This window comes from Akebia trifoliata, chromosome 13, assembly GCF_017979445.1.
Source record: "Akebia trifoliata isolate Shusen 1 chromosome 13, ASM1797944v1, whole genome shotgun sequence".
Taxonomy (NCBI): Eukaryota; Viridiplantae; Streptophyta; class Magnoliopsida; order Ranunculales; family Lardizabalaceae; genus Akebia; species Akebia trifoliata.
The window spans coordinates 23828545-23844311 of record NC_141387.1 but is presented as its reverse complement, the minus strand read 5'-3'; the positions used below and the strand labels follow the sequence as shown (position 1 = coordinate 23844311).

General features: G+C 34.4%; 1 protein-coding gene across 1 annotated transcript; it reads left to right on the top strand.

Moving 5' to 3' along the window:
- Positions 1-583: 583 nt before the first annotated feature.
- On the top strand, positions 584-7160 carry LOC147388098 (alpha-glucosidase-like). The gene is made up of 5 exons (XM_086421007.1): positions 584-1003; positions 3339-4042; positions 4352-4582; positions 5231-5877; positions 6115-7160. The coding sequence occupies exons 1-5, from the start codon at positions 774-776 to the stop codon at positions 6994-6996; spliced, it is 2694 nt and encodes an 897-aa protein (XP_086277133.1). The 5' UTR covers positions 584-773; the 3' UTR covers positions 6997-7160.
- Positions 7161-15767: the final 8607 nt, after the last annotated feature.

The following is a 15767-nucleotide window of genomic DNA, read 5'->3' as shown; positions in this document are numbered from 1 at the left end:
TTTTCGATCATTTTGAATCTAATGGTGAGGTCAGATTCCATTAAAAATGATCAGAAACATTATAAAATTTTACCCCTAAGTCCCACTTTTAAGATTTTCTTAAAATTTCACTATTTATTTTTTCTCGAGATACGAAATGAAATTTTGGGGTTTTACAGTAACAAACATAATTCAGTATCTAAACAAACAATTTTTTCAACACTTAAATTCAGCACTTATAAGTTTTAGCACTTAATATTATTCGACACTTATTTTTTTTCAGCTTAACAAACAACACCTTAGAAAAAAGAGTCGATTCCACTTATCCGAAGGGAAATGATCTACGATTCTGTGATGGAAGCGTATGTTAGAGTGGGCATCAGAAAATCATTATTTAAAAATAAAAAATAAAAATTCTCCATGGCTCAAGTGATAAAAAGTTTTAATTAAAAAAAAAGCCCATACATTTTTCAGCTCTTTTTGTGTTTTTTTAGTATGGCCCATCCACTAATTATTTCCCTTGATTTTCATTCAACAGGAAAACTGATTTATGAACACCCAAGCCGGACTCATCTTTCCTGAATCCACATCAGACTCTGGATGGCATCTATTTGTCCTTTCTATATAGAAAATGAAATCCATATCGAATCTGTAGAAAACTTATACATTTCTCTTCCAATCTCAACCGTTTGTTTCACACCAATAATTGTTGTGTAGTAGTGCTTCGACTACGAAGATAAGAAGAAAAGTTATTGTAACACTCAATACTGAACTGGAGAGGAGTCAAAAGGAAAATGAGATCGAAAGCTTATCATCTTTTGTTTCTCTTTTATCTATCTTTCTTTTCATCATCATCATCAAAAGCAAATGCAAATGCAAAGGGAGAAGTAAGAATCGGGTATGGTTACACAATCAGATCAATCAAAGTGAATCCATCTGGAAAATCGTTGATTGCTAATCTCAGACTTATAAAGAATTCATCCATCTTTGGACCTGATGTTCAAAATCTCGATCTTCTAGCCAGGTAAGTGTAGCTATAACACCATAAACTTTTTTTTATTGTAAATTTGATTTATTTTAGTGAAATTTTGGTAATTTAGTTGAAAATTTGAAATAGAAGGTTTTCAAAATAGTTCCACATCGAGATGTAAACAAAATTCAGCCAAATCAACTGGATTTTTTTTTTTTTTCTTATTTTTCTAATAAAAATAATTATTTTTTAATAACTAAAGTATTTATTTGTAATACCATTGCAAAATTTTCTAATCTTAGGTTTACCCTTCGAAAATTAATACATGATTAATTTTAGAGAGCTGCTATTGCCACCCCAACCGTGTGCAATTCTTTGGTGATTTAGATAGGAATTGGTGTGGCAATAGCAGCTCTCTAAGTTTTCCCCTTCATGGTAAGTCAATACTCAATATCCCTTTGTCTCCATGAATTAATGGATTTTTAAATTTTGATTAATTTAAGTTTTTAAGAATATTTTAAATTAAATTAAATTTTCCACCTTAATTCATAAAAAAATGACAGTTGACTTTCGGCCAATGGATAAGAGAGTTGCTAGTAGCACCCCAACTTTTACTTACTACACCCCAATTAAAAAAAAAAAATTTCTTATAAAAAAAGTCAGTGGCTTAGAATGAGTTAAAGTTGGGGTGCCAATTATAGAAACTCTCTCCTTTATTTATTTATTATTATTTTTTTTTTTCTATTTGTTAAATTTGGGATTTATATGAACTTAATCCTAATTGTAATCAACATCTCTGAATTTGTTTGACTGTGCTATCGTGCTTTCTAATGTTAAGTAATAACTTGAACCAAACTGTTGTAATGTTGGAATGATACATGCATTTTAATCCTTAATTAGGGTGTGATAAATAATTTAAGAATTGAGGTGTAATGAGTAAAATGTGGGGTGCTTATAGCAGCTCTCAAGGATAAACCTAATCTTGCATTTTGCAACGAGGTAAAGTAAATATCGACAATTTTGAATAAAAATATATATTAATAAATAATAAATCTAATCTCATATTTATATTCAATTATTATTTGTATCAAAAGGAGGTTTATTTGTAATTTAAAATATTGATTGGCGGGGTCTTTATAGATTAGATAGTAAAGAAATGATATTTTTATAATTTTGAAAACTAAGCATTGCAATTTTTTTTATTTTTTTTATTTATTATGTTTTGACCAAAATGATCTTAATTATATTAAATTTAAATAGAAAAATAAAGGCATTTATGACCACTAAAATTTGGTGCAGAACCACCTTCTCTCATTATAATAGTAAAGATAATAAATTTAGTTAAGTGATTTAAATCATCAAAAATGGAATGACACGAGAGAGTTAACTCAGTATCTGCTTGAAACACCGAGTTTCCAAAATATGGTTGTGCTAAGATCCAGATTCGTTGGACTGGGTCGGGGCAATTTAGACACAGCCCTCCATGTTTTGGTGAATATTTGAGATACCCATGTATTTCATCAGAACGGTGACAAGTCCCTTGAACTTGTCTTCTCTAATAAACTTATGAAAAATGACCTAAATACCTTGAAGACATGACCTTGATTTTTCTTTGCAAAACCAATTTATCTTCTATCCAATTGGTAAATCTTTTCAACCTACTTTGCAACCTCAAAATTTTATCTAATTCAACCTTCAAAACAAATTTACCATCTTCTTCACAACTTTAAGAGTATATATAGGGAAGAGTTCAGAGGCCCTAAAGAGATCCAAACATTATTCAAAATAAGGGTTAGAAATTTCGAAATTGACTTATTTTTGGTGAATATGATCTCTATGATGAAGAGATCATTCTCACCAAAAATCAGCTCATTCTGAAACTTCTAACCCTAGTTTACAACTTGAGGAATCATGGACCATCCAATTTTTGTAAACCACTTTTGATGGGGTTAAAAGTTTCAGAATGAGCTGATTTTTGCACAATGTTTGCTCTCTTTAGGGCCTCTGAACGCCACCCATATATATATATATATATATGGATCAAGATTCATGTACAAACTTATCTACTCATATATTTACAACGTGTTTTGTCCTATGTGGGCTAAAAGTCTCAGATTGAGCTGATTTTTGGTGAGGATGTTCTCTATGATGAGGAATTTATTAGTTATAGACCAATTCCAAACCTGATCATATATGTTATTTTTAAGTTTGAACCTGATATAGTACCTAAAATCTTAGGGAAGTTCTTGCAAAGTAGGATACAACTTATAATCCTCAAGAAGTTTCTAATGGGTTGTTCCTTATTCAGAGAATTTTACGAATTTTATAATTATGATTAGGACTAACATTTTATAATCTTTCAATAATTGTTCCCTCCTTTTCTTTGCAGCTTTGAGACCAATAACAGATTGAGAATCAAAATAACTGATTCCAACAAACAAAGATGGGAAATCCCACAAGAAATCCTTCCTCACGTTACATACCTCCCCCGCAAATCCCTATCAGAAAACAACCAACCCATCTCTCAAAACTACTTCCTCTCCATCCCACAATCCGATCTCATCCTCACTCTCCACACTACCCCCTTCACATTTTCCATTACTCGTCGCTCAAACAACGACACCCTCTTCGACACATCACCCAAAGTATCAGATACCGACACCACCACACTCGCATTCAAAGACCAATACATACAGATATCATCATCACTTCCGGCTGATAGATCCTCTATTTATGGCTTAGGAGAACATACAAAGTCGTCATTTCGTCTGACACACAACCAGACACTGACACTGTGGAATGCTGATATTGCTAGTGCTGATCTAGATGTGAATCTTTATGGGTCTCATCCGTTTTACATGGATGTGAGATCGAAGTCTGGAGATGGGAAAGGTCCTGCTGGGATGACTCATGGTGTGGTGTTGGTTAATAGTAATGGGATGGATATTGTTTATGAAGGATCTAAGATAAGTTATAAGGTTATTGGAGGTGTTCTTGATTTCTACTTCTTTGCTGGACCATCACCTAAATCGGTTATGCAGCAATATACAGAGCTCATTGGCTTGCCTACACCAATGCCTTATTGGTCCTTCGGTAAACCGCCAAGATCTATTATTATTTTTTTGATTTCTAGTTACTTTTAGCGAGCGATTACTTGCAAACCACATTGAACTGATTGCATCCCATGACTTAAAATCTACATTCCACGTTTATTGACACCCAAAAACATTGATCAGATGCCTTGTGAATGTAGAACATAAAATTTTAAGTATAAAGGGAAAAAAAGTGATTTTAACCATTGGATTCAAATTTTGAAGTTCAACGGCCTTTGATCAGGAAAAAAAAAACTTTATGCTTGAATTTACTTAATTATTCATGCATTTTTTGGATTTTGTTTTATAGGATTTCACCAGTGCAGATATGGGTACAAAAATGTGTCTGATCTTGAGGGTGTGGTTGCTGGTTATGCCAAAGCTGGAATTCCTCTTGAAGTTATGTGGACAGATATCGACCACATGGACGGGCATAAGGTTTTCACTCTTGATCCCATCAACTTTCCGGCAGACCAGATGAAGAAATTTGTTGATCGACTTCACCAGAATGGACAGAAATATGTGCTCATATTAGATCCCGGTAAGAAAAGAAACTTCGACTCCTAACTCGACTGACTTGTTTGTTGCTTCAAAGGAATTTCAAGTAGTCTCCACAATGCAAGTTTTTAGCATGTGGTTAAACTTTTGTAGCTTGGTTGCTTATGATTTGGTCCTTCATCACAGCAATGGTTACAAGAAACGGCATTTTTTTAAAAAAAATGCATTTTTCTAACAATTAAAACTAGTAAAAAAAAAAACATTTTTAACGAAAATGATATTTTTAATTAGTTGCATGCTTCAAAAATTGTTTTTCTTTTTTCGGTGGCTTGTGGTTCACTTTTATGGGGATGTGCAGTTGCGTATCAAGAGGAAAATTTATTGTTCGTTGCACATCCATGTGAGGAGAATTTGTCAAAGGGGGAGTTAAAAAATCATGACTCTTTTCTTTTTGGTCATTTTTTAAGAACTTTTTATTTACATTTTAAACCTGTATTCTGGCTTGGTAACTAATAGAGATAAGGTGTATGCATATTGATATGGTGTTGTATCAACTATGATTACAACTACCATGCATGGTGGAGAGTTCTTTCTCTAGTATCTATGTAAAAGAACCTTACCTTATTAGGCGAGTTCAACACAGAGATGTTCTGTTGTGTAACAACTTATTACTTTCAATTTTCTTCCTCAGGTATCGGTGTGAATGACACATATGGAACATATATCCGAGGCATGAAAGCTGATATATTCATAAAACGTAATGGAACCCCTTACTTAGGTGAAGTGTGGCCGGGACCTGTCTACTTCCCCGATTTCCTAAATCCTAACACGGGAATCTACTGGGGTAATGAGATTGCACAATTCTGGAAGACTATCCCCTTTGATGGTCTCTGGCTGGACATGAATGAGATATCCAACTTCATTACCTCTGAACCCTCCCCTTCTTCTACCCTTGATAACCCTCCCTATGCTATCAACAATGCTGGAATCCGACGACCCATCAATAACAAAACCATCCCAGCAACAGCTCTTCACTCAGGTCATATAACTGAGTACAATGTCCACAACCTCTATGGCCTCCTAGAATGCAAAGCTACAAATACAGCTTTAGTTAAACTGACGCAAAAAAGACCATTCATACTCTCCAGATCAACTTTTATTGGATCTGGAAAGTACACTGCACATTGGACTGGCGACAATGCTGCCACGTGGGAGGACCTACAATATTCAATTCCATCTATTTTGAACTCCGGGTTATTTGGGATTCCAATGGTTGGAGCTGATATATGTGGATTTGCTCGAGACACAACTGAGGAGCTCTGTCGACGTTGGATTCAGGTAAAGTTGGATTAACATTAATTTCTACAAAAAAAATAAAGTAAGATTTTTTTGCTTTAAATAAGTTTACATACTAATTCCACGTGCCAATCCTCACATTCTTCGTTTTCTTGGTTATATTTCTACCTTCCTTTATGATTGTTAGAATAATGTTTGATTTAGGTAATTAAATCATAGGGACTCACAAAGTGTTGCTTGTGTTATGAGATTGACTCACTAAACTTTATTTCAATGCAGCTTGGAGCATTTTATCCCTTTGCAAGAGATCACTCAGACATTCAATCAAGCCGACAAGAGCTTTATCTATGGGATTCTGTTACCAAATCAGCGAAGAAGTCACTTGGGCTCCGATACAGACTACTCCCCTACTTCTACACATTAATGTACAAAGCACACACTATTGGGACCCCCATTGCACGGCCACTTTTCTTCTCATTCCCTGATGATGTCCAAACCTATGGAATCAGCACACAGTTTTTAATCGGTGAAGGTGTAATGGTGTCTCCAGTATTGAAACCTGGAGTTGTTGCTGTTGAGGCATACTTCCCAACAGGAACTTGGTTTGATCTCTTCAACTATTCACAATCGGTGAGTGTAACATATGGGAATTACGTCAAACTCAATGCCCCATTTGACCATATAAATGTACACGTTCGGGAAGGGAATATTCTAGCCATGCAAGGAGAAGCCATGACGACACAAGCAGCCCGAATAACAGGATTCCATCTTTTGGTAGTAGTTGACAGTGGTGGTAAAGCCATTGGAGAAGTATTCATGGATGATGGTGAGGATGTAGAGATGGGTGGGGAAGGAGGGAGATGGAGTTTAGTGAAGTTTTTCAGCACAGTTGTAGGTAATGAGATCAAGATTGGATCAGAGGTGGTGAATGGGAGTTTTGCTGTGAGTCAGAAGTGGGTCATAGAAAAGGTGACTATCTTGGGTTTGAAAAAGAATGGTATGTTCAAAGGGTATATGTTGGATGTTAAGGGGACAAAATTGAATGGTGATTCAAGGATGAGAGTGAATTTGAATTGGAAGGGAACGTTTGGTATTGCAGAAATTACTGGACTGGCTTTGATTATTGGAGAAGAGTTTGATTTAAAGTTGCAAATCAGCTAATCAAAATCTTGTGTGCCATTTTCAAGATTTTGGAACTTAATAAGTGTCTACAAACCGGACCAAACCGATGTCTGATCAGGTTTAATCAGATTTTGTAATAAAATCGGTTCGCTTTAGTGAACCAATATAAATGAAGTAACTTATATTTAATCAGTCTTGGTGAATATTTTCTTTCTATCAATATAAATGGAGTAACTTAGGAGGTGTTTGATAACGATTGTAAAAGCGTTTTTTTTAAGCTTTTGCATCAATAAAACGCTTTTTTATCGTTGATTGTTGTTTAATAACAAGAATTGCATCATAAATTTACGTTTTTAAAAGCAAATATTAAAAACGGATGAAGGGTGCTTTTACCATTCATGTTTGTGGGAGAATCTATCACCGAAAAAACGGCTCGTGGGAAATTATTGAAATGTCCCTTTTACTCCGAACAAATTACAGCTCATATCCCCATCCAATTGTTACTGTCTTCTTCTCGACAGAACCTCACACAGCCCTAACCCTCAGACAACCCACCTTCAACAGCAGCCATTACCATTGACAATGTTAGCTCCGATCGACGACTCTCATCCTTCACGCCCTCTTTCACTCCATCACAACTTGATTTACATTTGGACCTTCGATCGGCAAACTGAAACTCAAGTTTCTCTCAAGCGAGTGATGATCAATCAAGGAAACAAACAATGATGATCTTCAAATGTAAGAAAAATCAAATCCATGGCGGAAAATTCCAAGAGATTTCTTAACGTTGAGCCATGGAGGTGCTTCTTCAAGAATTGACTGTGAATTCTGCTTTGATCTTGCCATGGGTGGTTGTAAGATCGCCGCTACTGCTTGTAGGATTGATCGATTGAAGTATCCATCTGAAGAAATCAATCAGTTGAGTTTGAGAACGACCTCATCCATGGAGGATTAATTTGAAGAATTCTAGAGTTAGGGCTATTGCTGTGGAGATCAACATAAGCGCTAAGGGGCCTATTGTTAATGCTTTGACAGTTAATGGTAATTTTATTTTTGCTTGATTTATTGGAAAGTGGGCAATTTTTTACTGTTTATCTAAGTTATTTACAAGATTATTTAGGGATAAACAGTTTTAGATTTGAGGTTCTATAATTGCTATGTTGAAATTGATAATTTTGGTTAGTTATTAGATATTGTGAAACTGTTTTGATTTGATACAAACAGTTAATTAGAAGCCTTTTTTACCTGAACTCTTCCTTGTGTTTCTCGAAATCAAATAGTTTTTAAAATTATTGGAATCTTAACCCAAAGCAAGGGACCTAGGATCTACAATACATAAGGACAATAGCAATAAGTTGGGATGGATGAGATGTTAAGGTTCCCTTGATATTGAGTATCTTACTAATCCAAGCCAATGCACTAAGTCCACGACAATGTCGGTAAGCATGATACCAAATGGGATATCTTACCTCCAGAAGAGAGCCTTGTGATGTCTTTCAATGTATTTTTTTATTTTATTTTTAAAACCTGTTGGGGATATGGGATTGGGGTCGTAAAATTTCCTTAGGATCCTGATACTTAAGGCTCCCTCTGCTTCATCTAAAGCTTCCTTGTATCTTGTAAAATACAGAATGACAAGTATGATTGAATCTTTATTTTATTATTACTATTTTGTTTTTGTGTGTGAGTGTGGAAATCAAAGGAAACTACGCATTCTGTGATATAGCTAGTGTTTCTTTTTTCTTTTAGAACCTTGATAATTCTCACCAAAATATATATATATATATGTATATATGACATTATAAATTTGCTTCTATTAAATCATAAAATAGGGATATAGCAACAGCCGCTATTGGCCGTCGCTATAGGGTATTTTAAAAAAAAAAATACTAGACCTTTAGCTGCGGCCGTCGCAAACAGCATATAAAACACATCCACAAAAACATAAAAACTAGATATACAAGCATGAAAGGTGACCTTCTGAACCATCAAAATTAGCCTTGATAAAGGAAACCTTTTCATTTGATATCCATCCTTCAATCTGCCGGCTATCTGCAACTAAAGGCAGTTCATTCTTGTCATCTTCAAGCAATTCCTCAACCTCCATAACTTCATCATCTGTAGCAGGCACTACTCTCCCATTGCCTTCAACCTAAAAAAAAGGCAATAGAGAAATCATCATGAATTCCAGAGGAAAAACACTATTACAAGTGCCTATATACGGCAAAACATACATCATAAAAAAATGAGAAACAATTGGGAAAAAAAGAACTTTCAGTATTCCATCGACTACTTTGGTTGCATTCTTCATTTTAACGTTCTTTGTGTTGGAACTTTTTATCAAATTAAAAGAAGATTGAACACCAAATTCTCCAAATAGTCTTACCTTTATAGATTTAACAGTGATAGTAGGGTTGACTTTCACCAGCAATCATTAATCCCCAAATCTGCCATGTGACCTTCACCAGCACCAACACAACACTATAATCATAGAACACTAGTGACAAAATGTAACTGACCTTAACATAATGTCTCAATCTGCCTTAAAACAAACAACAGGACCATTTTATGGTAAAAGAACATAAAATATTAACCGTGCTAAGTGGTTCTGTTACTAGAAAGCCAAATGCAAAGTGAATGTGAAATTATTAAAAGTTCATATCAGTAGAGCATTTTAGTAGATTAAAAAAAACATATCTGAAAGTGATTTCTGCATAGTCCAAAACATATGGAGATTTCCTAGACAATGCAACCTGCAAAAAAGAAATGATATATAAGCTCCAAACAAACAAGTAAAAATAAATTTACTGGTTGCAATGCACAAATGCATTCTTCCTATGAAAAAAGACCTAAATGCTTGCAGGGTCCCACTCAATGAAATTAGCAAGTTTTCTTTCACGTATTCTCTGCAAACTTTTGTGAACCTGTTTTAAAGAACAAAGGAGGCATCAACATACAGCTATGTTAAAAGTATCGGTATGATCATCTTGTTATCTGAACTAACACTAATATAATACAGACCATAATGTCATCAGAAGATTGAAGTGAGCAATGACTACAAAGTAGTAATCAAATAATCAATAACCATTAAATATCACCTCAAAGAAACCCAATTGATATGTTCAAGCCTTCATCAAGTATAACAAGATTAGGGGCAAGTTTGTGTAGAAGTTTTTAGGGATACTTTAGAATCTAGAATGCTCAACTCTATTTTTTTTTCCTTTGTAGCCAGGAAAAATGAGCTCTGATAGTTTTCAGTTGAATCTTTCCACTTCGTATCACATGTCATGCCTGCTCAAGGAGTGTCCTGCAATAAACTACATGTAAAGGACCAGACAAGCTACCTACCAGCATCATTTCAACTCCTACACACCACTGACACCTAAAACCACGTTTTAAAACAATGCTTGTAATGGGTGTCACCGACAATATAAGGTTAATGCCTAAAAACTGATACAGTCACTTCACCATTCTTACATTAAAATGCTGCAATGTCCAGTAAAATAACAGTAACAGTCCTACAGTTAGAGACATTATAACAGCCTTTTTTAGATTATTCATCAAACTAACTTCCAAAACCAATGTACAATGCTTTTTACCAGTGTAACCATTAATATGTGACTAAATTTGGTAGGAAACAACTTCTACAACTGCAATCTTCTCACAAAACTGGACCAACTGAAGAAAATTTGCGACAGAATGCTAGTGGAAAGCAATAAGTGTTATCTTCCAAACCAATCTTTGTGGACTTTGACAAAATAGAGCAATTTTGTCACATGCATCAGTGGAAGCAGTAAAACAGATTATGATATTGATTAGAACATTCAGGCAATAAAAAATGGTTTCGAATGCCTATCATGCACAAAAAATGGGATGAATTCTAATATGTAAACTTCTAGAAATTGTATTAGAGAAAATGATACCTAGGTAGGGTCCACTTCTCCTTGAATGATATTTAGAGTCTCCAATAGATAAGATCTCATCCCTGCATCAAAGTAAGGGAGATTAATATAATATGAAGGAAACCCCATATTATACTTTAAGAAGACCACCAAGAAACAAGGTATTAGAATAGTCCATGATAAGTTCAAGCAAGTGGCTGTAGTGAACTGCACCACACCAAAGGATATATAGATATCCAGTAAACCAAAATATTGCATTTCTTGGCCTCTAAATATATTCCACCATAAACTGCAGATACACGTATCCCATGATATTGCTAACCTGTCTAGAATTGTGGTTTGTCATTCTACCATGCTCTATATTTTATAAATAAAATTATATCTTTCCAGAAAATAGATATATATAAAAAAAAAACAGCAGCATTTATATCAGTTCTCTCTCTCGTCTTCAAAACATTCACCATATAACTCATAACACTTTATAGTTTTTGGATTTGGTAAAAGATCTTGGAAGAAAAAAATAAAACAGGTTCACCAATGTTAATATTTACCACAGATGCAAAACATGCTACTGTGTGTCAGACTGAAAATAGCTACACTGAGTTAAGCTCTCATTCTGCTCAAATTGAAGATGAACTTATGAGAAGGATTCAGCAGTGAAAGAAATGTTCCATAAACTCACCAAAGTGGAATAACTATAAGAAAGCGAACAACTTTGAACTTGATATTATTTTTTTTTTAAAGAATATTTCACAATCCAAAAGTGTGCCACACAGGGCAAAAGGCTAAAAGGGCTGTGGATGCTTATTTGCCAAAGTCTGACATACATAGAAAAAAAATCCTGATCAGTGTAATTGTTAACAAGAGAGTTGGAATTACTGCACAAAAAACTGATAAGTCTTGATAGCAAATAGAGGCTCTTTCCTCAACATTCGGAGTGGAAAAATAAATGCAATTTTACACTGTTATCAAGAGAATTAGAGTCAACAATAAATTACTCATCAAAGGATTTCCTACCATGTTTCTTGCCTCAGGGCAAAACTGAGAGGAAAAATAAAGAATAATAATAAGAAAAAAGAAATCCAAATGTTATTCTGTTTTTTGGTGTCAAAATGAAAAAAGAAGGAAAACCCAATGAATTCACATTGGTTTTGAGGTTGGCAACGCCACCCACAAAATACACAATGTCACCCAAAGCCTGACAAACTTTCTCCTAAGTGTAGCCACCACCTGTAGCCCATGCAGTGTCATTGTGTTCCTCGTGTTGCTCTCTCTGCCTTGTGATTTTGCTTACTTGTCAGAGTTTCACCTCATTTGGTGTACATTGTTAGCTTTATATTTTCTTAGGTTGACTCTAAACAGAACAGTTGTGAGTCTCTTTTAGTTCAATCCAAATCCAATGAAGCACCATAACTCTTATTATGTCATATGACTCCCAAAATAAAAATGCTAAATAGTGGACCCCCAGAAATGTGTTGGTACCAAACAATAGTAGAACTAGAGTTCCAACCCCAGACTAGACCCCAGATTTTGTCTTTTTCCAACAAATACAATCCAAATCATGATGATCTCCATATAATTCAGTAGTTATTCTACAAAGCCAATCAAACAGATATGTAAACTACCAAAGGGGAATATGGAGACATGGATTTTAAGACTATCAGGCAGTCAATGTTGGATCAAGTATGCTTAATCATAAAGGGGAAAAAAATCAAACTTACAAAAGCAAGTTCTTCGATCATTCAAATAGTTGAACCCATATCCTTGAAGAAGACATTCAAGCAGTTGAATTCTGAAACAAATATTTCAGACCCAAACTAGTGGTGAAATAATTATAATTCACGGCAGAAAGGAGTATTTGTTAAAGGATGATATGTGTCGTAAAAAATTTTCAAAAGGTGGAATCATATAGCAGCCCATGGTTTGTACTTCTCCAAGAACCGAGGTACAATGGGAAGGAGGATTTTCTGCGATGTAATTTGTTCCATGCATATAGGCCAGACTTTCTCAACTGCATGATTCAACCACCTCATTGTTTCTGAATCAGAAAGTAGCTGAAAGAAAGAAAAATTATTCAGGTATAATACCCTCCAACCTATCAAGATCTTTGTTTTGATGAGGCTATGTCAGAATGGACGATTTCTAAACTGTGGAATCATCTAACATGAAATCCATAAGGTCCTTACAAGTGGAAGTATAACATGGTGAAGTTGATTCCTTTGTGGTCGGCATGTGCCTGACACATGAGTACAACATGATGTCTAATACGGAAAAGTCTTCGAAAATAAAGTGTGTTCTTGTTACATAGAATAAAAATGATCCAATTCAACTTGATGCACCTCATAAGATTCCCAGACATACCATGACAAAAGTTGACATAGGCACATCATAAGAAATCAATACCTTAACATTTCAACTATAATTCCATTTCTTTAGAATTATAGATTCCTCCCCAAAAGTATTAAAATCTTCTAATTTAAATGTTGCTAATGGTTATTGACTCAAAATCAGATAGAACAGTAAACAAGAAACAGAAATGATGTTAATCCGTCAGTTAATTCAAGGCACAGTGAACAATAGAGACTAAGGTATATTTGCTCTTGAATATGAATGATTACTTCATCTATAACTAGAGCTAACAATAGAGACTCAAGGTCATTCCTTTATGCAAATGGTTAACCATTCAGAGCATTAGGTAAATGTAGACATTGTTCTCACATGACAATGAACATACTTCTAACTACTCAATAAGTGGAAACCCATTTTGCTACTATAAAAAAGAATGTGTGAAAAGAGAGTTTTTATGTACAGATCAAGGAAGAAAGTGGTTGTAACCTACTCTTGTATCATCCCAAGTAAATGGAGAAAACACAATATCCTAGTAACAACAGAAAAAACCTTTCTTACAGAAGTATTGTTATATGTGAGTCAGTTAAATTAATCTATCACTAACTTTTGTGCCCACATAAGCTATATAATAAGATACCTGCAAGAACCTTCTCTCATCAAGTCATTGCTGAACAGGCATGACTTTATCATTGTCATCCTTCCACTCATTAGCCACAACTCCTGCAACTCGATTTGCCATACATTGTATCCAACATAGCTTGTAAGTACCCTTCGATATATAACTGCATTACTAAACATATTGACTTAAAAGTCAGAAACAAAGTGCATTAAGAATTGCACAATCTGATATTTCAGTACAGCAACATAGACAACATAATACCAAAAAATCAATCTTATCTTTTCCCTCCTACTTATCCGGACTTATGACCGGCAATGTAAAATATTTAATTTTACATTGATGGAGTTAAAAAGGGGTTAGTTACCACAAAAAAAAATAGTTATTAGTTAAACAATATGTATGTAAAAAAGTCTGAAGTGGAGAAATTAAATGTACTAAAAAACTAAATGTACCTAGTTGACTTTTAAAGTCCTTAACTGGGAGGATGACCATTAGGAAACATGGTTGTGGAAGTATAGGGCTATATGCTCTTGGACTTGGCTATGCACCTGGCTATGTATCTCTCTTTGTATTTGTATCTGCATTTGCATCTGCATCTCCCTCTTTGGACTCATCAATTATATATTCATCTTCGAATGTCTCACCATGATGTGTCCATTGTATATATCTCTTATCTATCCCATACCATAGTAAGTCACCATGCACGTTTTCTTTATTCTTTACCACCACATTGAGACATTTGACACTGAGGCATTGGATCGCATTATCAAACCTTGAACGAGAAAATGAAAAATCCAATAACTTATTAACTCCTGCTTCATACTCAGGGGTATCTCTAGGCAACTGAATCCAACTTTTATCTATCGGCACATCCACTTCACGATAATGTCACCTTTAAACCAAAAGCACATGGTTACATACAACTAAAACTAAGGAAACAACTAGTTAATTATTGACGAAATATTTGACCCAAATGAAGCGGTCTATCTACGGACCGTACTTGACCTAATATTATCTATGAATTCATCCAATTTACCTGACCCAACCCATTAAAGTAAAAGATAAATTAGGAAAAATCAATGCAATCTTTCATGATTTTCATATGTTAAATATAAAGAGATTCTATCGCCACTTCAACTTTTGCTAACGCCACCCCAATTCATATGTAAATCTCCTAATATAGCACACATCTTGGAGAGTGGCTTTATAATAAAAATATAAAGCAAATCAAAAGAAATAAAAACACGATAAAATAATTTACATGATTCAATGACTGCCTATTTCCACAAGTGATGATGAGATATCTTCACTATTTTTTAACAAAAGCAAGGGGTTCTAAACTCTCAACCTTAGCTCATCTCAGAAAATGCTGAAAATCGCTCATCAAAACATTGAATGAATTTGATATAGACTGTACGATGTTGAAATTTCCCATAGCGGAAAAAATATAAAGCAAATCAAAAGAAATAAAAACATGATAAAATAATTTGCGTGATTCAATGACTGCCTATTTCCACAAGTGATGATGAGATATCTTCACTATTTTTTGTCAAAAGCAAGGGATTCTAAACTCTCAACCTTAACTCATCTCAGAAAATGCTGAAAATCGCTCATTGAAACATTGAATGAATTTGATATAGACAGTACGATGTTGAAATTGCCCGTAGCGGAAAAAGTTACAAAATTGAGATAAAAGTCACCCAAAGAATACAAAGCATAAGCATTACAGGGAGGTTCATCATTTAAGAGTCTAAATTGGACAATTTTATTCCTAATAGACACAAATTTAGCACACTAGGGTGTTTACTTGAATCCATGCTTATTAGCAACCAACTATAATATATAAGAATCCAAATATAAAAGATTTGTTCACTAATCATTCAAACAAGTTTAATAGAAAAATAAAATCAAAAAAACCAAATTACAATAGTGCTCCTGTG